The sequence below is a fragment of the Pleurodeles waltl genome, chromosome 10 (assembly GCF_031143425.1).
Source record: "Pleurodeles waltl isolate 20211129_DDA chromosome 10, aPleWal1.hap1.20221129, whole genome shotgun sequence".
NCBI lineage: Eukaryota > Metazoa > Chordata > Amphibia > Caudata > Salamandridae > Pleurodeles > Pleurodeles waltl.
The window spans coordinates 499,129,589-499,152,872 of NC_090449.1; the positions used below are offsets into that span (position 1 = coordinate 499,129,589).

The 23,284-nt window shown below is 48.0% G+C and overlaps 1 protein-coding gene across 5 annotated transcripts in view; it reads left to right on the forward strand.

Annotated features, from left to right (window-relative positions):
• The window catches only part of SMARCC1 (SWI/SNF related BAF chromatin remodeling complex subunit C1), an 845,345-nt gene that overhangs the window by 583,049 nt on the left and 239,012 nt on the right, over positions 1-23,284 (forward strand). For all 5 annotated transcript variants that reach the window (XM_069210868.1, XM_069210871.1, XM_069210870.1 and 2 more), the window contains exon 22: positions 16,940-16,998. In XM_069210868.1, coding sequence (XP_069066969.1) covers positions 16,940-16,998 — 59 coding nt within the window. The remainder of the gene's footprint in view (positions 1-16,939; positions 16,999-23,284) is intronic.

Here is a 23,284-nt window from a genome sequence, read left to right on the forward strand (position 1 = left end):
CTTTTCGCAACAAGTGAAAACGCAAAATGCCAACTTCGCATCCAGATACCCACATCCTCAATCCAAGGGCAATGCTTTATGGATCAACTGGTAAGGTATATTTGCTTACGATTTTCCCCCTCTCTCTTGCATTTCTGGTCAACAAAATGTGTCACACTTCTCTCACTATGATACTCGTAGCTCCCACATGGGCACGTCAACACTGGTACACAACACTGTTGTACCGGACAGTAGTACCACATCACAAGCTTCCAAATAGACAAGACCTGTTAACTCAGAACAGGGGTCAAATGAGGTATCTCAATCCCGTTGTGCTCAACTTGGCGATGTGGCTCCTGAGGTCATAGAATTTGGAAACCTACAGCTTCCATTAGAATCTATGAACATTCTAAAACAAGCATGTAAACCAACAACCAGGCAGTGCTACGCAAATAAATGGAAATGTTTTGTATATAGTTGCTAACCTAAAAATATTGATCCACTTAAAGCATAAGTACAGGATATTGTGTGTTATTTTCTGTATTTGCAAAAAGCAAATCTTGCCTATTCGTCTATTAAAATTCATTTAACAGCAATCTCAGTCTACCTACAAAACAGACAACATACCTCTCTGTTTAGGGTTCCTGTTATAAAAGCATTTATGGAAGGGCTTAAACAAATTATTCCACCTAGAATACCGCCAGCTCCTGCATGCACTCTCAGGATTGTGCTCACAAGACGTATGGGTCCGCAATTTGAACCCATACACTTATGCGCTATTCAGTTTCTCACATGGAAGGTTTCTTTTTTGGTAGCAGTCACTTCCTTAAGAAGAGTAAGTGAAATTGAAGCATTTACTTTAGAAGAACCTTTCTTCCAAGTACACAAACACAAATGAGTACTTAGAACAAATCCAAGCGTTTTACCAAAAGTGGTTTCACCCTTTCATAATAATCAGTCAGTTGAATGGCTAGTCTTCTTTCCACAGCCAGATTCTACTGCTGAAAGAGCTCTCCACACTCTTGATCTCAAAAGAGCTTGAATGTATTATGTAGATAGAACAAAAGACTTTAGAAAAACGAAACAACTTTTTGTTGCTTTCTAACAACCTCATAAAGGTAATCCTAATTCGAAACAAGGATTAGCTAGATGGATTGTAAGTCACTGGTAACTTTCCACAGGAAAGTCCACTACTAGTCTATAGTGTACAGTACACTAATTGGGATCACAAGACTTCAGTTTAGGTAAGTTGGGGGTCTAGCATAGCACCTTCTCTAAACTCTTTAAAAAGTCTAGTTACTTAGAGTAGGTAGGTGCAACCACACTACTCTAGGGAATGTCTTTACTGGAAAAGACAGTCGATGACCTTGGACTCAGGGTATGAGAGCCTTACTGTAGGAAGTTGGCTCTGTATGTGCTATTTCAAAGTAAGGAATAGCATGCACAGAGTCCAAGGGTTCCCCTTAGAGGTAAAATAGTGGTAAAAATAGATAATACTAATGCTCTATTTTGTGGTAGTGTGGTCGAGCAGTAGGCTTATCCAAGGAGTAGTGTTAAGCATTTGTTGTACATACACATAGACAATAAATGAGGTACACACACTCAGAGACAAATCCAGCCAATAGGTTTTGTATAGAAAAATATCTTTCCTTAGTTTATTTTAAGAACCACAGGTTCAAATTTAACATGTAATATCTTGTTTGAAAGGTATTGCAGGTACGTACATTAGGAACTTTGAATCATTTCAATTGCATGTATACTTTTCAAGTTATTCACAAATAGCTATTTTAAAAGTGGACACTTAGTGCAATTTTCACAGTTCCTGGGGGAGGTAAGTTTTTGTTAGTTTTACCAGGTAAGTAAGACACTTACAGGGTTCGGTTCTTGGTCCAAGGTAGCCCACCGTTGGGGGTTCAGAGCAACCCCAAAGTTACCACACCAGCAGCTCAGGGCCGGTCAGGTGCAGAGTTCAAAGTGGTGCCCAAAACGCATAGGCTTCAATGGAGAGAAGGGGGTGCCCCGGTTCCAGTCTGCCAGCAGGTAAGTACCCGCGTCTTCGGAGGGCAGACCAGGGGGGTTTTGTAGGGCACCGGGGGGGACACAAGCCCACACAGAAATTTCACCCGCAGCGGCGCGGGGGCGGCCGGGTGCAGTGTTAGAACAAGCGTCGGGTTCGCATTGGAAGTCAATGAGAGATCAAGGGATCTCTTCAGCGCTGCAGGCAGGTAAGGGGGGGCTTCCTCGGGGAAACCTCCACTTGGGCAAGGGAGAGGGACTCCTGGGGGGTCACTTCTGCAGTGAAAGTCCGGTCCTTCAGGTCCTGGGGGCTGCGGTTGCAGGGTCTTTTCCAGGCGTCGGGACTTAGGTTTCAGAGAGTCGCGGTCAGGGGAAGCCTCGGGATTCCCTCTGCAGGCGGCGCTGTGGGGGCTCAGGGGGGACAGGTTTTGGTACTCACAGTCGTAGAGTAGTCCGGGGGTCCTCCCTGAGGTGTTGGTTCTCCACCAGCCGAGTCGGGGTCGCCGGGTGCAGTGTTGCAAGTCTCACGCTTCTTGCGGGGAGATTGCAGGGTTCTTTAAAGCTGCTTCTTTGGATAAAGTAGCAGTCTTTTTGGAGCAGGTCCGCTGTCCTCGGGAGTTTCTTGTCGTCGTCGAAGCAGGGCAGTCCTCAGAGGATTCAGAGGTCGCTGGTCCCTTTGGAAGGCGTCGCTGGAGCAGAGTTCTTTGGAAGGCAGGAGACAGGCCGGTGAGTTTCTGGAGCCAAGGCAGTTGTTGTCTTCTGGTCTTCCTCTGCAGGGGTTTTCAGCTAGGCAGTCCTTCTTCTTGTTGTTGCAGGAATCTAATTTTCTAGGGTTCAGGGTAGCCCTTAAATACTAAATTTAAGGGCGTGTTTAGGTCTGGGGGGTTAGTAGCCAATGGCTACTAGCCCTGAGGGTGAGTACACCCTCTTTGTGCCTCCTCCCAAGGGGAGGGGGTCACATCCCTAATCCTATTGGGGGAATCCTCCATCTGCAAGATGGAGGATTTCTAAAAGTTAGAGTCACCTCAGCTCAGGACACCTTAGGGGCTGTCCTGACTGGCCAGTGACTCCTCCTTGTTATTCTCATTATTTTCTCCGGCCTTGCCGCCAAAAGTGGGGGCCGGGGCCGGAGGGGGCGGGCAACTCCACTAGCTGGAGTGTCCTGCGGTGCTGTGACAAAGGGGTGAGCCTTTAAGGCTCACCGCCAGGTGTTACAGCTCCTGCCTGGGGGAGGTGTTAGCATCTCCACCCAGTGCAGGCTTTGTTACTGGCCTCAGAGTGACAAAGGCACTCTCCCCATGGGGCCAGCAACATGTCTCTAGTGTGGCAGGCTGCTGGAACTAGTCAGCCTACACAGATAGTCGGTTAAGTTTCAGGGGGCACCTCTAAGGTGCCCTCTGGGGTGTATTTTGCAATAAAATGTACACTGGCATCAGTGTGCATTTATTGTGCTGAGAAGTTTGATACCAAACTTCCCAGTTTTCAGTGTAGCCATTATGGTGCTGTGGAGTTCGTGTTTGACAGACTCCCAGACCATATACTCTTATGGCTACCCTGCACTTACAATGTCTAAGGTTTTGTTTAGACACTGTAGGGGTACAGTGCTCATGCACTGGTACCCTCACCTATGGTATAGTGCACCCTGCCTTAGGGCTGTAAGGCCTGCTAGAGGGGTGTCTTACCTATACTGCATAGGCAGTGAGAGGCTGGCATGGCACCCTGAGGGGAGTGCCATGTCGACTTACTCGTTTTGTCCTCACTAGCACACACAAGCTGGCAAGCAGTGTGTCTGTGCTGAGTGAGAGGTCTCCAGGGTGGCATAAGACATGCTGCAGCCCTTAGAGACCTTCCTTGGCATCAGGGCCCTTGGTACTAGAAGTACCCGTTACAAGGGACTTATCTGGATGCCAGGGTCTGCCAATTGTGGATACAAAAGTACAGGTTAGGGAAAGAACACTGGTGCTGGGGCCTGGTTAGCAGGCCTCAGCACACTTTCAATTGTAAACATAGCATCAGCAAAGGCAAAAAGTCAGGGGGCAACCATGCCAAGGAGGCATTTCCTTACACTTACCTTTCAGGAGTTAAGGGAAATGTGTGCTTCCAGGAAGCTAACGGCAGGGAGAAATCTTGGCTGCTTGCCCACAGATACCTCTAGAGAGCTCTGGCTTCCTAGATTGTCTTCATTCACTAATAGGGGTTGCCTGGACCTTGTATAAGGTGCCAACACCATAGGTGTCTCACCACACACCAGCTTCCTACAATCCTGACTCAGACGTGTATTCCACAGACAGGCAAAGGCACAGAAGGTTTAAGCAAGAACATGCCTACGTTCTGAAAGTGGCATTTTTTAAACTTAAAATTTAAAAACCAACTTCACCAAATTATTTTTAAATCATAAATTCAGAGACCCCCAAACTCCACATCTCTATCTGCTCTCAAGGGGAGATTACATTTGAAAGATATGTCAAGACAATCCCCATGTTACCCTATTGGAGAGATAGGTCTTGCAATAGTAAAAATCAAATTTAGCAGTATTTCACTATTAGGACATGTAAAACACACATGTGCATGTCCTACCTTTAAAATAGACTGCACCCTGCCAAGGTGGCTGCTTTGGACCTACTTGAGGGTTGACTTACATGTAATAAAAGGGAAGGTTTGGGCCTGACAACTGGGTGTTCTTGCCAGGTCGAACTGGCAGTTCCATACTGCCTACACTGACACTGCAGTGGCAGATCTGAAGCATGTTATCTGATAGAGACTTCTAGCTGCAGATTCCTTACCTTTAAATTCCCTGCCATCAACTTGGAATCTGGAATATTTTTGCTGAGCAACACCCTGCGTGTGCCGTCGGGTGGCATCGTTCGGATCCGCGTGCATCGTTCGGCTCCACATGGCTTCTTCGGCGTCATTGGAGCCATCCGTTACGTCATGGTCGCCTATAAAGGCACCATCCCTGCAGCTTTTCTCAATGCCTATAGGAAAGTAGCCCCTTTTTAGCATGGTTACCCCCACTTTTTGCCTGTTCTCAGTGTGACTGTGTTCACTGGAATCATGCTAACCAGGACCCCAGAGACTATGCTCTCCCTGTACATTTGGTTGCTTGGATCATATGCACCCCACATTTGGCATACAAGTTCCCCCCATGTAAGTCACTAGTATATGGTACCCACGTACCCAGGGTTTTGGGGTACCAGGGGATCCTCATGGGCTGCAGCATTGTAGGAAGCTGACGTGGTGGGTACCTAAGGTACTTACACTTTATACCAGGTCTAGGTAACCCATATTAGTGTAGTGTAGGCAGGGTCTAGAAGCCAGGCTCTCTAGAGGTAGCTGTGGTTGAGCAGCCAATACTTATCTAGGAGACATGGTAAGCTCATGCAGTACCACTGTAGTCACACAGCACTCACACACATGAAAGAAAACACTCTGTATTACAAAAATAAAGGTACTTTATTTTAGTGACACAATACCAAAAAGTACTAGAGAGGAAACCCTCCAATAGGAGGTAAGCAACACACCAAAAACATACACTAGTTATCAGAAGTAGGCATCGAAAGTGTTAGAAAACAGTGCAGATGCAGTTATACAATAACAACCCTAGGGGCAGCCCAAACCATATACCAAAAAAAAATGGAATGCTAACGTAGGACCCCCACCTAGGTAAGTGGAATGTGTAGAGGGAAGCTGGGGGTACTAAGAAACCCCAAAGGTAAGTAACACAGTGCCTCCTTGCGACCAGGAGAAAAGGAGTAAGTTAGTGGATTTTCCCCACACCACCCAAAAGAAAGGAAAAAAAGAAAATCCAATGCCCAGACAAGACTGCAAGAAACTAGTGGTGGATTCCTGAAGAGGAGGACCTGTGGAAGAAGGGGACCAAGTCCAGAAGTCACAGAAGAGTCGAAGAGGAGTAGGAGCTACTACCCACCCAGCTGTGGATGCAGGAGTTGGTCGACGACGATGTGAAGAAGGTCAACACTGCAGCCCTGGAGTCAGTGAAGAGTTCAGAGGGATGCAGACCTCTCACGCTGGAAGAATTGCAGTTGGGTGTTGGTGCAGGAATTCCACCAACACGCTTTAGCAAAGGCAAATGTTGCGGTTGGAGAAAAGTGGAGCTGCCGGGGACCAACAAGGCCCAGGGGGACTCAGCCCAGGAGGGAGGTTCAGAGGAGACCCTCAACTACACAGAGCGCCCACAGGAGCCGAGTCACCACCCACAGTAGTCCCACAGGATGGGAACACAGGAGTTGCAGAAGATCCCAAGCAGCATGACTGGAGAAAGGTCCCACATTGCAGGAGAACCACGAGGAAGGCTATGCGTCGCAGGGAGGAGTGCTGGGGGCTGGAGCTACACGTAGCCTGAGGTTCCCTCGGAAGAGATGCAAACAAGCCTTGGCAGCTGCAAGAGACAGTGCACGGGGTACTGTCCTGCGTGGGAAGGCAAGGGCTTACCTCCATCGAAGTTGGACAGCTGGCAGAGAGGACCAAGAGGACTACTGCGGACCACTGCGTGTGATGCAAGATCCACGCAGCGTAGGATGAGAGGAGATCCACGCAGCCAGTTGTTGCAGTAGGTGCCTGCGAATGCAGGAGAGTGACTTCTTCGCTCCAAGGCACATTCCTTCTTCCTTTTTGTGCTGAAGACTTGCAACCCCCAGAGGATGCACAGCTGGGGAAATGTTGCAGAAGCTGGAAGGAGCCGTGAAAACTATGTTGCAGGAAGAGTCTTCTTCGTGGATCTAGTTTGTTGGTTCCATGTAGGGTCCATCTGCGGTTCTAGTGGCCAGAAGTTGAAGTAAGGTTGCAGGGGAGTCCTTCTGGAATCTTCAAGCTGAATCTGAGGACCCACCCAAGAGAGAGACCCTAAATAGCCCTGAAAGGGGGAATGGTTGCCTAGCCAGGTCACCACCTATCAGGAGGGGGCTCTGACATCACCTGCCTGGCCACACAGATGCTCCCAGAGGTCCCTGCCCACCTTGGATTCAAGATGGAAGAACCCAGGGACCCTGTGGAGGAGCTCTGGCCACAACCCCAGTTTAGGACCAGAGCAGGGGCTGGGGGTCCCTGAACCGGTGTAGACTAGTTTATGCACGGAGGGCACCAAATGTGCCCTTCAAAGCATACCAGTGGCTTGGGGAGGCTACCCCTCCCAAGCCATGTAACACCTTTTTCCTAAGGGAGAGGGTGTTACCCCCCTCTCCCAAAGGAAATCCTTTGTTCTGCCTTCCTGGGCTTGAGCTGCCTTGCTGAGGGTCCCCTAGGACTCCTGTGGGTTGAGTTCTCCTGGACCTTGGTGGTCCCTGGCAGTGCCAATTTTGGTTCACCTTGACTTCTGCCTTTGCCAAGGCTTGTTGGTGTTTTTTCCACGTCACTGACCGACTGCAATCTTCTAGCCGGCGTGGGACATCGACTGGATCCTCCAGGAACTATTCACCTGCTCCAGGGCTTCATTCCCGACTGTCTTTGTTCTACCATAGACCAACTCCTACATCAGCACTTGGGGGGTTAGGGGGGGAGGGCAGGGGAGGTAGTGCCTCAGGCCTCCACAGGAGTCCTGTGTCACTTCTGGTCTTGGTCCCCTTCTTTCACAGGTCTTCGTCTTCAGGAATCCACAGCTTGTTTCTTGCAATCTTGTCTGGGTGTTGAATTTCCTTCATTTTCTTCCTTTTAGGTGTTTTGCTGGAAAATCCAGTAACTTATTCCTTCTCTTCCTGGTCGCTTAGGGCCACTGTGGTACTTTGGGGTTTCCTAGTTCCTCCAGCTTCCCTCTACACATCCCACTTACCTAGGTGGGGGTCCTGCATTCACATTCCATTTTTTTAGTATACGGTTTGGGCTCCCCCTAGGGTCACTATTGCTTATTGCACTGTTTTCTATTGCTTTATATGCCTATTTCTGATGACTAGTGTATATCTAATGTTACTTTTCCCATATTGGAGGGTTGCTTCTCTAGTAATTTTTGGTAATTGTGTCACTAAAATAAAGTACCTTTATTTTGGTAACACTGAGTGTTTTCTTCCATGTGTGTAAGTGCTGTGTGATTACAGTGGTATTGCATGAGCTTTGCATGTCTCCTAAATGAGCCTAGGCTGCTCAACAACAGCTACCTGTAGAGAGCCTGCCTTCTAGACACTGCCTACACTACACTATTGGGGATACCTGGACCTGGTGTAAGGTGTAAGTACCCTAGATCCCCACCACACACCAGGCCAGCTTCCTACACTGCCCCCCCCCGATTTCTCTAATTCCAACTGCAATTCTCAGACTCACAACATCGGATGCCCTAATGATTCCAGTAGCACCAGAATGGCCCAGATGGTGGTATCCAGAATTACTTCACCTGTCCTTCAACCCCACAAGAGGTTGCTGTGCAAACACAACCTTCTGTCAAGGATGCAAGAGAAGATTTTTCATCCCAAACATACAATCGTTGAATTTGGGAGCATGGCTCTTGGAATCATCTAATATGGGCACCTAAGTCTACTGCCTGACCTTGTGACTATACATCCTATACTTTTAAATTGAAAAGATGTGTCATTTGTTGCCTTCAGAACAATAATGACCCAATTAAATGCAAAGAAGATGTTATCCTGCCCTATTTACTTAATCTGGCTTGCTCCAAATTGCAGTTCAACTCTATAAAAGTGAATTTAGCAGCCGTAACAGCGTATAGGAATTGGCCGAATCAGAGATCTTTCTTCACTTCACCAGTGGTTAAAGATTTCCAGAAGGACTGAAAAATATATTTCCTCCTATCCGACAGCCTGATCCTTCCTGAGAACTAAATTTAGTGTTCTCTAGATTAATGGCTTCTCCTTTTGAGCCCATGCACAATGCCTCAATGCACCATCTTACAGGAAAGGTAGCTTTTCTTGTAGCTATTACTTTAGCATGAAGGGTTAGCGATAGAACCGTTAATTATTTTTCACAAGAATAGAGTAGTTTTGAGAACACACCCTTCTTTTTTTATTTCTAAAAGTTGTTTCAGATTTTCTAATTAATCAAGCAATTTCTCTTCCATTCTTTTTTTATTTTTTTAAATTTTTTTAATAGTCCCTCTTCAGAAGAAAGAGCTCTGCATTCTTCAGATGTGCATAGGTAACCACAATTTTATCAGGATAGAACTAAAGAAATCTGCAAAACAAATCAGTTGCCCAAACAGTTATGGAGCCCTGAGAACTGGCAGGGCTTTATCAAAACAAACCATAGCCAAATGGATTTTTATTACATATTCTGTTGCTATCAGTTAGCTAACAGTCCTCTGCCAGGAAAACCTTGAACCCACTCTAGATGGAATAAGACTACTTCTGTTGTCTGGATTAGAAATGCTCCTTTTAGCAGAGATTTGTAAAGCAGACACATGGAAAGTGGTTCACATTTTTACTAAATATCACTGTTTAGACGAAGACTCGAGCAAAATCCTTGCTAGGCCAGGCAGCTCTGAGAAATCTATTTAACTAGAGCAATTCATTATTACCTCACTCCTGCTTTTTCTACATCCAAGATCAATATTAGCTGTCATAGCACTCTGTAGTGGCAACCGCAAGCTTGGGATATGCTTGCTGTTCTACTTTCTATTCTCTTTTTATGACTATCAGTGAGGATCCTACAATGCAGAAGGAAAAGCTGCTTACTTGTATTTCTAGTTCTGCATTGTAGGTATCCTCACTGAAGCCATAAAACCCCCCTCCTCCCTAGTTGTCAATACATTTGCTGTATATCTTTCCTTTTGTCACAGATTGTACTGCCATACAAAAAGAACTGAGGGTATGAGGCAAACTGCCAGTACAATGCATGCTGGAAAAGGAAGCATCTGGCTCCTTAAAGTAACAGTGTTTTTTTTCTTACCCTCAGTGAACTCTTGACCTGACATGCTTCTTTGCTTCATTTTCTCTCTGCAGGTACTCTAAAGAACTGTTTGTAAAAATTAATGGTTGCCTTCTTGTCAGGTGCTGCAATTTGGTCTTTTTACATTGTTTAAATAACGTTTAAGACCTAAGCTATCAGTCAAAAAAGCAAGCTTGTAATTCCTTTTGGAGGTAACTCTACAAGTTAGGGAATGAGGTATTTCCTCCTACTAAAATAATTTTTCTCAAGATAGTAAGATAAAATGTTCCGGGATCCCAGCTGATGCATGGGAATACTCTGTTTATGACTTCAGTGAGGATACTTACAATGCAAAATACAAGTAAGTAAGTCTTTGTTCTCTCGTAGGGGATTTCCATGTATAGTCATAAGCACTGAATAGTTCCGCGCGCCTGCGGGGACCCCGGAGCACTGATGTGAAGTATATTCTTAAGTGCAAATACCAGCCCTTTGAAAAAAGGTCTGTCAAAAAACACTTAAGAATAACAATGTGCAGCCTATGTGAACAGCTACACAGGCCAAATTGTTAAAAAGAAAAACAGTTGTAGTGTAAATTCACGTTTAAACATCTATTTATTCTAGAAATGTAATAACAAATACATTCTCATATTCTATTTACACCTCTCATGAGAATAAAACAATGCGGGGCAGTGTAGCCCATAGGCTGCCATTATACAGAATGTCAATAGAGCTGTGCCTTTAAGAAAGTAAAGTCTTCCTGTTTCCCATCATGCACAGCAAAAGGCAGTTGCCTCAGTTCTTTTTTCCGGCTCCTTTCTGACAGGACCCTGAAGCATTGAGCTCTACCTCACAAAGCCTTTTTGTGACAAATTCATTAAAAATCTTTTGAATTTCAATTTCACTCGACGTTTTTAACATTGAGTGATCATTTCCTACTATTTTCTGTTAAATTTTGAGGTTTTTCTAGTTCAGAAATGCCTTCACTTTTTGACAAATGTCCTTCTTGTGGCAGAAAAAAGGCTCAAACAGATCCACATCGGGTCTGTATAATTTGTCTTCCATCCAGCCACAAACCGGAGTCGTGTGACATCTGTAAAACTTTCTCCAGAAGAACTCTTCGTGATAGGGAGAAAATCCGACTTCAGGCGAGAGAGGACAGGAGAAAAAGTGGTCATTCTACCACAGAGCGAGGAGAAGGTCAGTCTTCTACCAGTGCTCAACCTGTTTCCTCCATAACTCCTACCGGACCTGCTAAAAAACGGCACAGGTCTCCGACGACGTCGAGGGCGTCGACGTCGAGACAGGGAACGGCGCCAACATGCTCGCCGTCGAGGAGTGGTTCACCGGCGAGAATGAGACATCGTTCGCCGTCGACAACCATTTCGCCGTCGACACGGCGAGGACGTTCCACGTCGAGGAGATCTGAGTCCGGCTCGCCGTCGACACGGCGAGGACGATCAACGTCGAGGGAGAGTGCTCGCCGTTGGAGACATTCGCCGTCACCACAGCGACGTCGAGGGTCGTCGTCGAGAGGTTCTCAACGGTGAGAGGAATCGACGTCAAGAGGCACTCGCCGTCACCGCACTTCGACATCGAGGAGTGTGTCGACGTCGAGGCGACAATCAGAGACCTAGAAGGGTTTATACAACGTCTGAATCCTCGGCCTCACTCATCCTGCTTCCAGCGTCTCCACAACTCTCTCCTCGACAGTCGCCGTTGCCGCAGACACCGGTAACACCTACGGCTCCTCTTCCGGCTCCTCCTTCAGAGTCTGTTCTGAGGACTCCAACGCGATCTGTAAGGCGTTCTGGACATTCCTCTAGACGTTCATCTTCCTCTCGGCACCATCGTCATGAATCACGACAGAGATCTCAGCATTCACATCATAGACATTCTTCTTCGTCTACACAGGACTACTCTCCAACCCTATCGGACTCACCGTCCCCGAGAGTGTCCCCCATAGATGATGTGAATACATTCCAGGAGGTCTTAGTGCGAGGGGCAACCAAACTGAATATCCCGCTGGCGGTACCGGCCCCATCGACGTCAGTAATCTTCGAGACATTACATCACAGGACATCTTCGAGACCTTTGCTTCCACTGGTTCCGGGTCTAATTGAACCGGCAATGGATACTTTTCTTTCACCGGCCGCAACGAAGTCTGCTTCTTCCAGACTTATTAAGAAATATCGTGCACCAGAACAAGATCCTCTATTCTTGAGGTCGGACCCAGTACCGGACTCGGTGGTTATAGTAGCGGCAAAGAAATTGCATTCTACATCACCGTCTTCCTCTTCACCTCCAGATAAAGAGAGCAGAAAGATTGATGCTGCAGGACGAAAAGTATGCTCTACTGCAGCGATCACGATGAAAGCAGCCACCGCCACTGCTTTATTAGGGAGATACGATCGGGCCCTCTGGGACTCTATACTGCAGTTTGCGGAACATCTTCCTAAGGACAAAAGGGAAGATTTCCTGGAGGTCGTGGGCGAGGGAGCCATGGTTTCTAACCAAGTAATAAGTGCTGCGGCGGATTCTTCGGTACTATCCGCACATAACTATGCTCACGGAATAGCGCTCAGAAGACATGCATGGTTACGACTTACATCTCTTAAACCAGAAGCACAGCAGAGAATACAAAATTTACCTTTCTCAGGCTCCACATTGTTCGGTTCTCATGCCGATGACGAGATGGCCAGAATGAAGTCTGAGCTGGATACCCTGAAAGCGGTAGGCATGGAACGACCGAAAGAACAACGAAAGGTATTCCGTCCATATCAACGAAGACTGTTCACCCACAGGTATCAGACTCCACACTGGATGTCTTCACGCCCACAGCAACAGCAACAGCAGCAGCATCAAAGGGGCTTCTCCACACAACGAAGGTCGACAAGGGGTCGTTCAACACCTCAAACTCAGACAACTCGACAGGCTCCCGCGTCTAAGCCCTGAATCTTCGCTTCCCCCTCCTCCGTTATCCACTCCGGTAGGGGGAAGTATCTCAAATCATCTGGACGAGTGGCTACACATCACATCAGACGCCTGGGTATTGAATATTGTGAGACATGGTTACGCTCTCAGATTCACCAGTCCTCCACCATCTGTTCCACCCAAAACAGCCAGCCACCACCTCGAAGCTCTTCAGTTAGAAGTCACCATTCTATTACAAAAAAGAGCCATAGAACCCGTCCCGATCAGCCAGCAAGGGAAGGGGATTTATTCGAGGTATTTCCTTGTGCCCAAAAAAGACAAGCAAGAGTTTCGTCCCATTTTAGATCTAAGGACAGCAAACAAGTGGATTCGCAAAGAGAAATTCAGGATGCTATCCTTGCACCAAATTTACCCACATCTTCGTCAGGGCGACTGGCTCTGTGCAATAGACCTTTGCGACGCTTACTTTCATATTCCGGTGACCAAGAAACATAGAAAATTCCTAAGGTTCACCGTCAGAAAACGTCATTACCAATTTGCGGTTCTGCCCTTCGGCCTCAAATCAGCGCCGATAACTTTTTCCAAATGCATGGCGGTGGTAGCCGCCCACTTGAGGAAACATCCATTTGTCTACCCCTATCTAGACGATTGGCTCATAAAGGCCTCCAGTTATCTAGAGGCGCAACAACATTTCAAATGGACTCTACAGCTGTTGCAGAAGCTCGGTGTTCAAGTCAATCTCCTGAAATCCACAGCAACACCTGTTCAGAGGTTGCATTACTTAGGGGCCATTATAGATACCAATCTAGGAAAGGTGTTTCCTTCGGAGGAACGACGATTATCGATTCTCCAAAAGTGCAAACAACTGCAGGAAACTCGACAGACCACTGCAAGAGTAATAGCTTCTCTACTGGGCTCAATGGCGTCTTGTATCCATCTCGTTCCCAATGCTCGCCTCCATATGAGACCATTACAGGAAAACCTGGAGGATCAGTGGTGTCAACTGATGGGCGATTGGGAGAGCAAAGTCCTCCTTTCTCCCCACGCCCTACAGTCCCTCAAGTGGTGGTGTTTACCCAGCAATCTCTTGGTGGGGATTCCGTTCCAACAACAGCCTCCAGCTCAAACCATCGTAACAGATGCGTCACTGCTCGGATGGGGAGCGCACATGGAACATCTTCGAGTCCAAGGCAAGTGGTCACGGAGAGAGAGTCTCTATCATATCAACCTGCTGGAACTTCGCGCAGTCCACCTTGCCCTCAAAGCCTTCCTTCCCTCTCTGAGAGCGGAAACTCTCCTTCTCCAGACGGACTGCGTGGCCACTATGTACTACGTGAACAAACAAGGAGGCACCAGGTCCAGGATTTTATCCAGAGAGGCTCAGACAATCTGGCATTGGCTTCTAGCCAGGAACCTGTCGCTAGTGGCAACTCACCTGCCTGGCATCCAGAATGTTCAAGCGGATGCCCTCAATCGCGTCATGGACGAGAACCACGAATGGGTTCTACACGACGACGTCGTTCGTTCCATTTTCGCACTATGGGGTACCCCCTCTATAGACCTATTCGCAACCCCAGAAAACAAAAAATGCCAAAACTTTGCCTCCAGATATTACCATCCAGGGACACTGGGGAATGCCCTGTGGATAAGCTGGTCAGGAGCATTTCTTTACGCCTTTCCACCGCTTCCCCTGATTCCGGCGGTCCTCCAGACCTTATCCAATGCTCAGTCCAAAATGATACTAATTGCTCCGGAATGGCCACGCCAATGGTGGTTTCCAGACCTCCTTCACCGATCGCTCAAACCACACATCAGACTGCCTTATCGTCCGGACCTGCTCACGAAGTTCAGAGGGCAGATATCACATCCCAACCTCTCCTCGTTGAGTTTGGCAGCATGGCTCCTGAGCTAGTGCAATATGGACACTTGAACCTACCTCAGGACTGTATGGAAATCCTGAAAGAAGCAAAGCGCCCTTCCACACGATCAGCTTATGCAAGCAAGTGGAAGAGATTCTGCGTGTGGTGTTTAGACAACAACATAGACCCAGTATCTTGTGGAGAGGAATCTATCCTGCCATACTTGCTAAGTTTGGCAAAATCGGGCTTACAACTGTCATCAATAAAGGTACACTTGGCGGCTGTAACGGCATACAGAAAGAGCCCTTCACAAACTTACTTTTTTCGGATTCCAATTATTAAGGACTTCCTGGAAGGTTTAAAAAAGGTTTTTCCTCCCGTTAGAAAGCCTTCTCCTCCATGGGAACTGAATGTTGTCCTATCGCGTCTGATGCTGCCTCCATTCGAGCCAATACATAAGGCATCACTTCAGCATCTCACATGGAAAACTGCTTTTCTGGTGGCAATCACTTCAGCGCGTAGGGTTAGCGAAATACAGGCCCTTTGCATTCTGCGAAAGTGGTAATGAGGACTCATCCAAAATGTTTACCAAAAGTCGTCTCCGACATTCATGTGAACCAAACCATTTAATTACCAACTTTCTTTCAAAATCCAACTACTCCTGCTGAGAGAACTCTGCACTCTCTGGATGTAAAGAGGGTTTTGAAATTTTACTTGGACAGGACAAAATGCTTACGTAAATCACAACAGCTCTTTGTTAACTATGGCCCAGTTAGAACAGGGCTGGGCACGTCTAAGGAATCTTTATCCAGGTGGATTGTTTCATGTATAATGTTATGTTATCAGTTAGCGAACAAATCCCTTGGTGGTAGGCCAAAAGCCCACTCTACTAGAGGGAAGGCAGCCACTGCAGCCTTGATGAGAAATGTCCCTTTGGCAGAAATATGCAAGGCTGCCACTTGGAAGTCGGTCCATACCTTTACTCAGCATTACTGCCTTGATTCAGACGCTAGGGCAGATGCGCAGGTTGGACAGGCCTTGCTTAAGAATTTATTTGCATGATTCATGTTTTTGTCAGTATTCTTCTGTCTACTCCACCGCGGTTATGGGGATGGGCTTGCTACTCTATTCAGTGCTTCTGACTATACATGGAAATCCCCTACGAGAGAAGGAATGGTTTCTTACCTGTAACTCCAGTTCTCTCGTAGGGGTATTTCCATGATAGTCATAAGCAACCCTCCCTCCTCCCCGGTGGAGTTGACATAGAACAGGTTGCCATGAATATTATCGATGTTGGTACTCCAACAAATGTTTTTGTTCCTTCATGTCAGGTTACAAGCCTTCAAAAAGAACTGAGGCAACTGCCTTTTGCTGTGCATGATGGGAAACAGGAAGACTTTACTTTCTTAAAGGCACAGCTCTATTTACATTCTGTATAATGGCAGCCTATGGGCTACACTGCCCTGCATTGTTTTATTCTCATGAGAGGTGTAAATAGAATATGAGAATGTATTTGTTATTACATTTCTAGAATAAATAGATGTTTAAACGTGAATTTACACTACAACTGTTTTTCTTTTTAACAATTTGGCCTGTGTAGCTGTTCACATAGGCTGCACATTGTTATTCTTAAGTGTTTTTTGACAGACCTTTTTTCAAAGGGCTGGTATTTGCACTTAAGAATATACTTCACATCAGTGCTCCGGGGTCCCCGCAGGCGCGCGTAACTATTCAGTGCTTATGACTATCATGGAAATACCCCTACGAGAGAACTGGAGTTACAGGTAAGAAACCATTCCTTACTTACCTTCGGGTTTGCTTTTTCTGGTGGATGCAGTATCTCCCTGCAGATTCCTCGCCGACCCATCCTCCTCTCTGCTGCATGTTTAAAAATGCCAAACAATCCTTTTCATCAATTCCTCTGTTCATGTGTGTCTTTACTGCAGTGAAAACTGCACTTACACTTTTGATGTTAGTTTCATCAGTTCATCATAGCCACTTTAATAAGTAGATGGAAACTGACCTCATTCCACCAACCGAAGCACTTTATGGCTCCAGTGACGTCACGCGGTTCCACATGGAGATGTGTGATGGAGCTGGTGGCCCTTATTGGTTTTGGAGAGCTATAGAAAAGTTTCTGGTCGCAGCTGGTGCATGGGGATGTTTAACAGGTGAGGAGTCTGCAGGTAGATATGGAATCCATGTTAAAAAAGCGTTACCAAAAGTAAGTTGTTCTTCTTGACTTTGTTCTGAAACTCCTGAAGCATTCACTGCATATGAATTATGGTGTGCAGTTTCTTAGCTAACTTGTTTTTTCCCCCTCATAGCTGAAGTGGTTCAAGAGAAAATGGAGACTGACACTCCAGATGATCAGCCACAAGAGAGGGTGAGTGAAAGAATTGAAATTAATACTGACATGATTTGGATGATATTCTTGTTGCTCATTATTGCCATTCTCTTGGTTAAATGATTTCCTTTGTTGATGATTATTTATTCTTGTTGCGCCAGAAGATGCTGTGGCTTCTGTTTTGTAGACTTGATGTCCTACTCATAAAATAGGCCATAAGAGATGTACATTGGTGTGAGATTCTGGATACTTAGTTTGGTGGAAGATAACCACTAAACTAGAAATCAAGTGTAAGGAAACATGCTTTTTGCAGGTTTACCCCCACTTTTTGCTCCCATTTTGGCTATTAGGTACAGGAGTAATAGCTTTGAAACGCCCTGGACCCTGCTAAACGAAACTCAGTGCTTGTGCTCTTTAACATGGTGCATGTTGAATTGGCTTGTCCCCAGTTAGGATAGCTCAACTTTCTTATATTACCCCCTAGTATATGGTACAAGGGGTACCGCGGGCCTGGAAGTTGAAGTCTCTCAGACCGTAGCACTAGGTATGCCAGCACTAGTACGACCAAATAAAACGTGCCTCCCAGTCTGCCACTGTAGACAGGAAGGGCATTTTAACACTGCCAACTCAACTTTGCCATTTAAAGTAATGGCAAAGCCCAAACCTTCCTTTATCTGATAGAGACTTCTAGCTGCAGATTCCTTACCTTTGAATTCCCTGGCATCAGCTTCGAATCTGGAATTTGTTGCTGAGCAATACCCTACGCGCACCATCAGGTGGCGTCCGGATCAGCATGCATCGTCCGACTCCACGTGTCTTCGTCAGCGTTGTTGGAGCTGTCTGTGATGTCACAGTTGCCTATAAAGGCACCACCCTGGTGCGTGTATGTAATTATTTTCCTTCCGTGCCAGTTAAGCGCAGGTCCGGGATCGAGCTACCTTTTTCAGCAAGCCTTTTTTTTGACAGTTTTGTTGAATTTATTTGTGTCTGTGCGAGGAATGTCATCTAGGAAAATAGAATTTAAGCGTTGTGGCACCTGCCATCGTGCTATGTTGGTGATGGACCCCCACCAGGTATGTCTCTGGTGCCTCAACAGAGACCACGACTCGAAGTCGTGCTCCGACTGCCGGGCCATGGCCCTGAAGGCTTTGAGAGAGCGGTCTCTAAAGCTCACGGCAGCCTGGCAGTCGACTTCGGTTGGCGAGAGTCCTTGGAGGTCGAGGAGGAGGTCCCAGGTCCGCTCTAGGAGCCCCAAGTCCTCTTCTTCGCAATCAAGTCCTCGGAGCACTCGGGGAAGAGGCACAAGAAGAAATAGTCCAAGCGGACTCCCTCTTTGCCACGCCCGTCGGCCGACGAGGCAACACAGGAACTTCGGCATTCCGGGCACGGTTCAGCAGAGCCGATGACAGGGCATCTCCCCCTTATCCGGGAGCAGGAGCGACCCCCGCTCAAATTAAAGACTTACACGAAGCCATTTTGAGCGGGCTGCCCAGTGTTCAGTGTAGTCATTATGGAACTTTGGAGTTCTCACCTTCTCTGGCTGTGGAGGAGGGAGCGCGTGATATGCCTTGGTGGTGCGTAGGGCAGCTGAGGTCTTTGACCTGGACTTTCCTACGGTGCTGGTCATGACTAACATTCTAACAGAGGTGCGCCAGCTGGAGGTTGCTACATCGGAGCCAGTGTTGCCCTTTAATGAGGCCCTTACTGATGTCCTGCTGGGGACGTGGTCCAAACGTAGCACAGTGGCTACTGTAAATAGCACAATTGGCCGCCGCCATCGACCAGCTCCTATCGACCGTAGTTTCCTCACCCATCACCCCACCTCGGAGAGCTTGATCGTCCAAGCCTCCACATGCCAGGGTGCCTTCCCTTCCACTCGACCGGATAGGGAATCCCAAGAGGCTGGACCAACTTGAGAAGAAGATATTTTCTTCCTCCAGCCTGGCATTGAGGTCCGTAAACTCCTCATGCCTATTGGGCTGTTTCTGCCATACTTTATGGGATATGGTGGCACAAGTGCTGCCCCAGGTCCCTGAGGGCATACGGGACACTCACTCAGGCTGTCAAGGATGGGAGAGATACAACCAAGTTTACAACTCGGTGTGGTTTGGACATGACTGACTCGCTGGGCAGGGTGATTTCATCGCCAGTGGCCCTTCATCGCCACGCCTGGCTTCGTACCACTGGCTTCTCGGGGAATGTCCAGGCAAATCTGATGGCAATGCTCTTTGATGGCTCACACCTTTTTGGGGAGAAGGCAGACACAGCGCTTGAGCGGTTCAAGGACTCTCGGGCTATGGCCAGATCCTTGGCCCTCTCAGCACCCTCTCACCAGCAGTCTGCCTTTCGAGTCTTTTGGAGGAGTGGGATACCATGCCACCCACTGGTCAACCACTGTCCTCCAGCTTCAAAGCATCCAGTGTGAGGACAAGGTCGTGGTACCTTCAGAACCAGAGGTTCTGGCCAGAGGTCAGCCACCACCCAGCCCCCCTCTTCCACAAACCCCAAGCCCTCCTAGTATGGTTCTGCAAGACCATGCTCATACAGTTGGAGGGAGGATTCTATATCATCTTCCTCACTGGCGGTCCATAACATCGGACAATGGGTCTTGCAGATCATACTGAAGGTCTATTCCCTCCCTTCCCAGTCTTTCCCTTCCTCTATCCCTCCATTGAAAGAACGGCTGATGGAGGATCATTTCATCTTGCTCCATGAGGAAGTTATGTCTCTTGGCCAAAGGAGCAGAAGTAGACAATGGTTGTTATTCCCGCTACTTTCTGATTCCAAAAAAGAACAAGGGTCTTCGCCCTATTTTGGATTTAAGGGACATCAATCTCTTGCTCGAAAAGGCGAAATTCCACATGCTCACTCTTGCTCAGGTCTTGTCTCCCCTAGACGAAGAAGACTGGATGGTAGCGTTGGACGTGCAGGATGCATATTTTCAAATACCCATCCTGCCCACCGACAGGGGTTACTTGCAGTTCAAGGTGGGCCACGAGCACTTTCAGTTTACCCTGCTCCCCTTCGGTCTCACCAGTGCCCCTCGGGTGTTCACCAAGGTGATGACAGCTCATATGTGCAGTTTAGTGCAGTTGCGTGCTCCGTCGGGTGACTTAGTTTGGATCCACATGCGTCGTCCGGCTCCGCGTGGCTTTGCCAGCGTCATTGGAACATTCTGTGATGTCCACAAAACTTCCACGCCAGAAGCGCAGAGTCATGAATAGAACCAACATTTGTCTGTGCAAAACTACGGCCCTGAGAAGGGTGTATGGAATCTGCAGCTAGATAGAGTCTAGCAGCGGTCACCTCAGCTCAGGACACCTTAGGGGCTGTCCTGACTGGCCAGTGACTCCTCCTTGTTTTTCTCATTATCTCCTCCTGGACTTGCCGCCAAAAGTGGGGGATGTGTCCAGGGGGCGGGCATCTCCACTAGCTGGAGTGCCCTGGGGCATTGTAACACGAAGCTTGAGCCTTTGAAGCTCACTGCTAGGTGTTACAGTTCCTGAAGGGGGGAGGTGTGAAGCACCTCCACCCAGAGCAGGCTTTGTTTCTGTCCTCAGAGAGCACAAAGGCTCTCACCGCATGGGGTCAGAAACTCGTCTCTCAGCAGCAGGCTGGCACAGACCAGTCAGTCCTGCACTGAACAATTGGGTAAAATACAGGGGGCACCTCTAAGATGCACTCTGTGTGCATTTTTTTAATAAATCCAACACTGGCATCAGTGTGGGTTTATTATTCTGAGAAGTTTGATACTAAACTTCCCAGTATTCAGTGTAGCCATTATGGAGCTGTGGAGTTCGTTTTTGACGGACTCCCAGACCATATACTCTTATGGCTACCCTGCACTTACAATGTCTAAGGTTTTGCTTGGACTCTGTAGGGGCAAAGTGCTCATGCACCTATGCCCTCACCTGTGGTATAGTGCACCCTGCCTTAGGGCTGTAAGGCCTGCTAGAGGGGTGACTTACCTATGCCATAGGCAGTGTGAGGTTGGCATGGCACCCTGAGGGGAGTGCCATGTCAACTTACTTGTTTTCTCCCCACCAGCACACACAAGCTGGCTAGCAGTGTGTCTGTGCTGAGTGAGGGGTCCCTAGGGTGGCATAAGACATGCTGCAGCCCTTAGAGACCTTCCCTGGCATCAGGGCCCTTAGTACCAGGGGTACCAGTTACAAGGGACTTACCTAGGTGCCAGGGTTGTGCCAATTGTGGAAACAATGGTACATTTTAGGTGAAAGAACACAGGTGCTGGGGCCTGGTTAGTAGGGTCCCAGCACACTTCTCAGTCAAGTCAGCATCAGTATCAGGCAAAAAGTGGGGGGTAACTGCAACAGGGAGCCATTTCTTTACACAGTGCCCAGGACTACTTTGTCTCCCAATTTATTCAAGGCCATCACTTCAGATTTATCTTCGTTTAATTGATATCCTGATATTAGTGAATAGGCTGCAGTAGTTTATATCTGATAGAGATATTTCGTTGCAGATTCCTTACCTAAGAATCACGGCACCTATATAACCGCCACCCCAGTACGCTGACATCGGTTCTTTTCTTTCCACACCAGCCAAAGCTGATCTGAAGAAAGAGCTACATCTCAGTCACTTTTTGACTGGTCTTTCTTTTACTTTTGTCAAAGCTTGTTCGAGCATATCTACTCCTGTTGTGTCGAGGATGTCTTTGTTGAAGACCGGGTTCAAGTCCTGCGAATCCTGCCATCCGGCAATGTCCCAAACTGATCCACACCTCATTCGCCTTTGGTGTCTGGAGTGCCGGGCCATGAATCGGAATGTTTTGAGAGAGCGGTCCCTAGAGCTGATGGAGGCCCGGCGCTGGACTCTTCATAAGCCCTGACCTCAGTCAAGAGGATGGTCTCCGGATCGGTCGCGGAGTCCCCTCTCTTCGCCATCCCACTCCAAGTCATCTGGATGATTGGGTAAGCCAAGGCATAAGACGAAATTGAAGAAATAGAAGCATTCTTCGACTTGAACTCATCCGTCAACAGAAGAGGGAGCGGCGTTGATCTAGGCCTACCTCTGCAGATCCTGCATCTGGGCCGACTCTGCTCCTCCCCGAGTTTCCAAGAGCCAGAGTGACCCCAGCCCAACCATAAGGCCATGCGCCTCACTTTTTTTGGAAAGTCTGACTCCGCTTGGTCCTGCGGAGTCTGAAGGGGTCACTTCAGGTTCCAGATCACGTCTTCAGCCTCAGCTCTGAGGGGTAACTGTGGCTTTGTTACTGGGTCTAGACCAATGTCTGCTGTCCCCATTTAACATTCCCTGGCATTGTTTCCGGGATCGATGTTCCCACTTGTGCCACCCTCATCATCATTACCGACTCTGACAGAGCTGGATGGGAATCGCACGATGCAGACTCAGAGTCAGACCAGGGGTCCTGCACCCTATGGTGGACCCTGAGCCTTATTCCCACGGGCTATGTTACAGTGAGGAATCGGAAGGGGGGGGGGCAAGAGTCGCTGGACCCTAAAGAATACCAGCTCCAAGCCCCCATGGACTGGCGTACGGACCTGGGTGAAGCCAGTCGACTGAATACCCCCCAGATACTGGCATGCTTTCTCCTCCTACCATAGCTACAGAGGAGGGAGCTTCATGTTCAGTGGAGAGCAGCCGAGATCCTGGACCTCGTGATGCCTTTGGTGGCAGTCAGGACTAACTTCCTGACAGAGGTGCTTCAGACTGGGACTTCCTCCTCGGAACCCCTGCTCTCCTTTAATTAAATGCTTACGGGTGTCCTATTGGGTACCTGGTCCAAACCCAGCACAGGGGCTCCTGTGAACAGGGCACATACCCACTGCCATCGCTGTTCACTGGGTGACCCAGGTTCCCTAACTCAACACCCTACCCCTGAGAGCTTGGTCATCTAAGCCTCCACCTCACAGAGCGTGTTCCCTTTGGAAACCCAAGGATAGGGAATTCAAGAGGCTGGATACACGTGGGAGGAAGATGTTTTCTTCCGCCAGCCTGGCATTGCGGTCCGTGAACACTGCATGTCTTTTGGGCCTTTATTCACATACGCTGTGGGATACAGTTGCGCAAGTGCTGCCACAGGGCCCGGAGGAGGCCCAGACTGTATTTACCCAAGCAGTCGCTGATGGGAGTGATGCAGCAAAGTTCACGATCTGATGTTGACTGGACACGACCGACCCACTTGACAGAGTGGTTGATTCGACAGTGGCCTTGAGGCGCCACTCCTGGTTGAAGACAGATGTCCAAGCTACTCTTAAGAAAATGCCCTATAATGGCACCTGCCTCTATGGAGAGAAAGCAGACTCAGCGTGCAAGCGCTTTAAGGATCTTGTGTTAGGGTGGT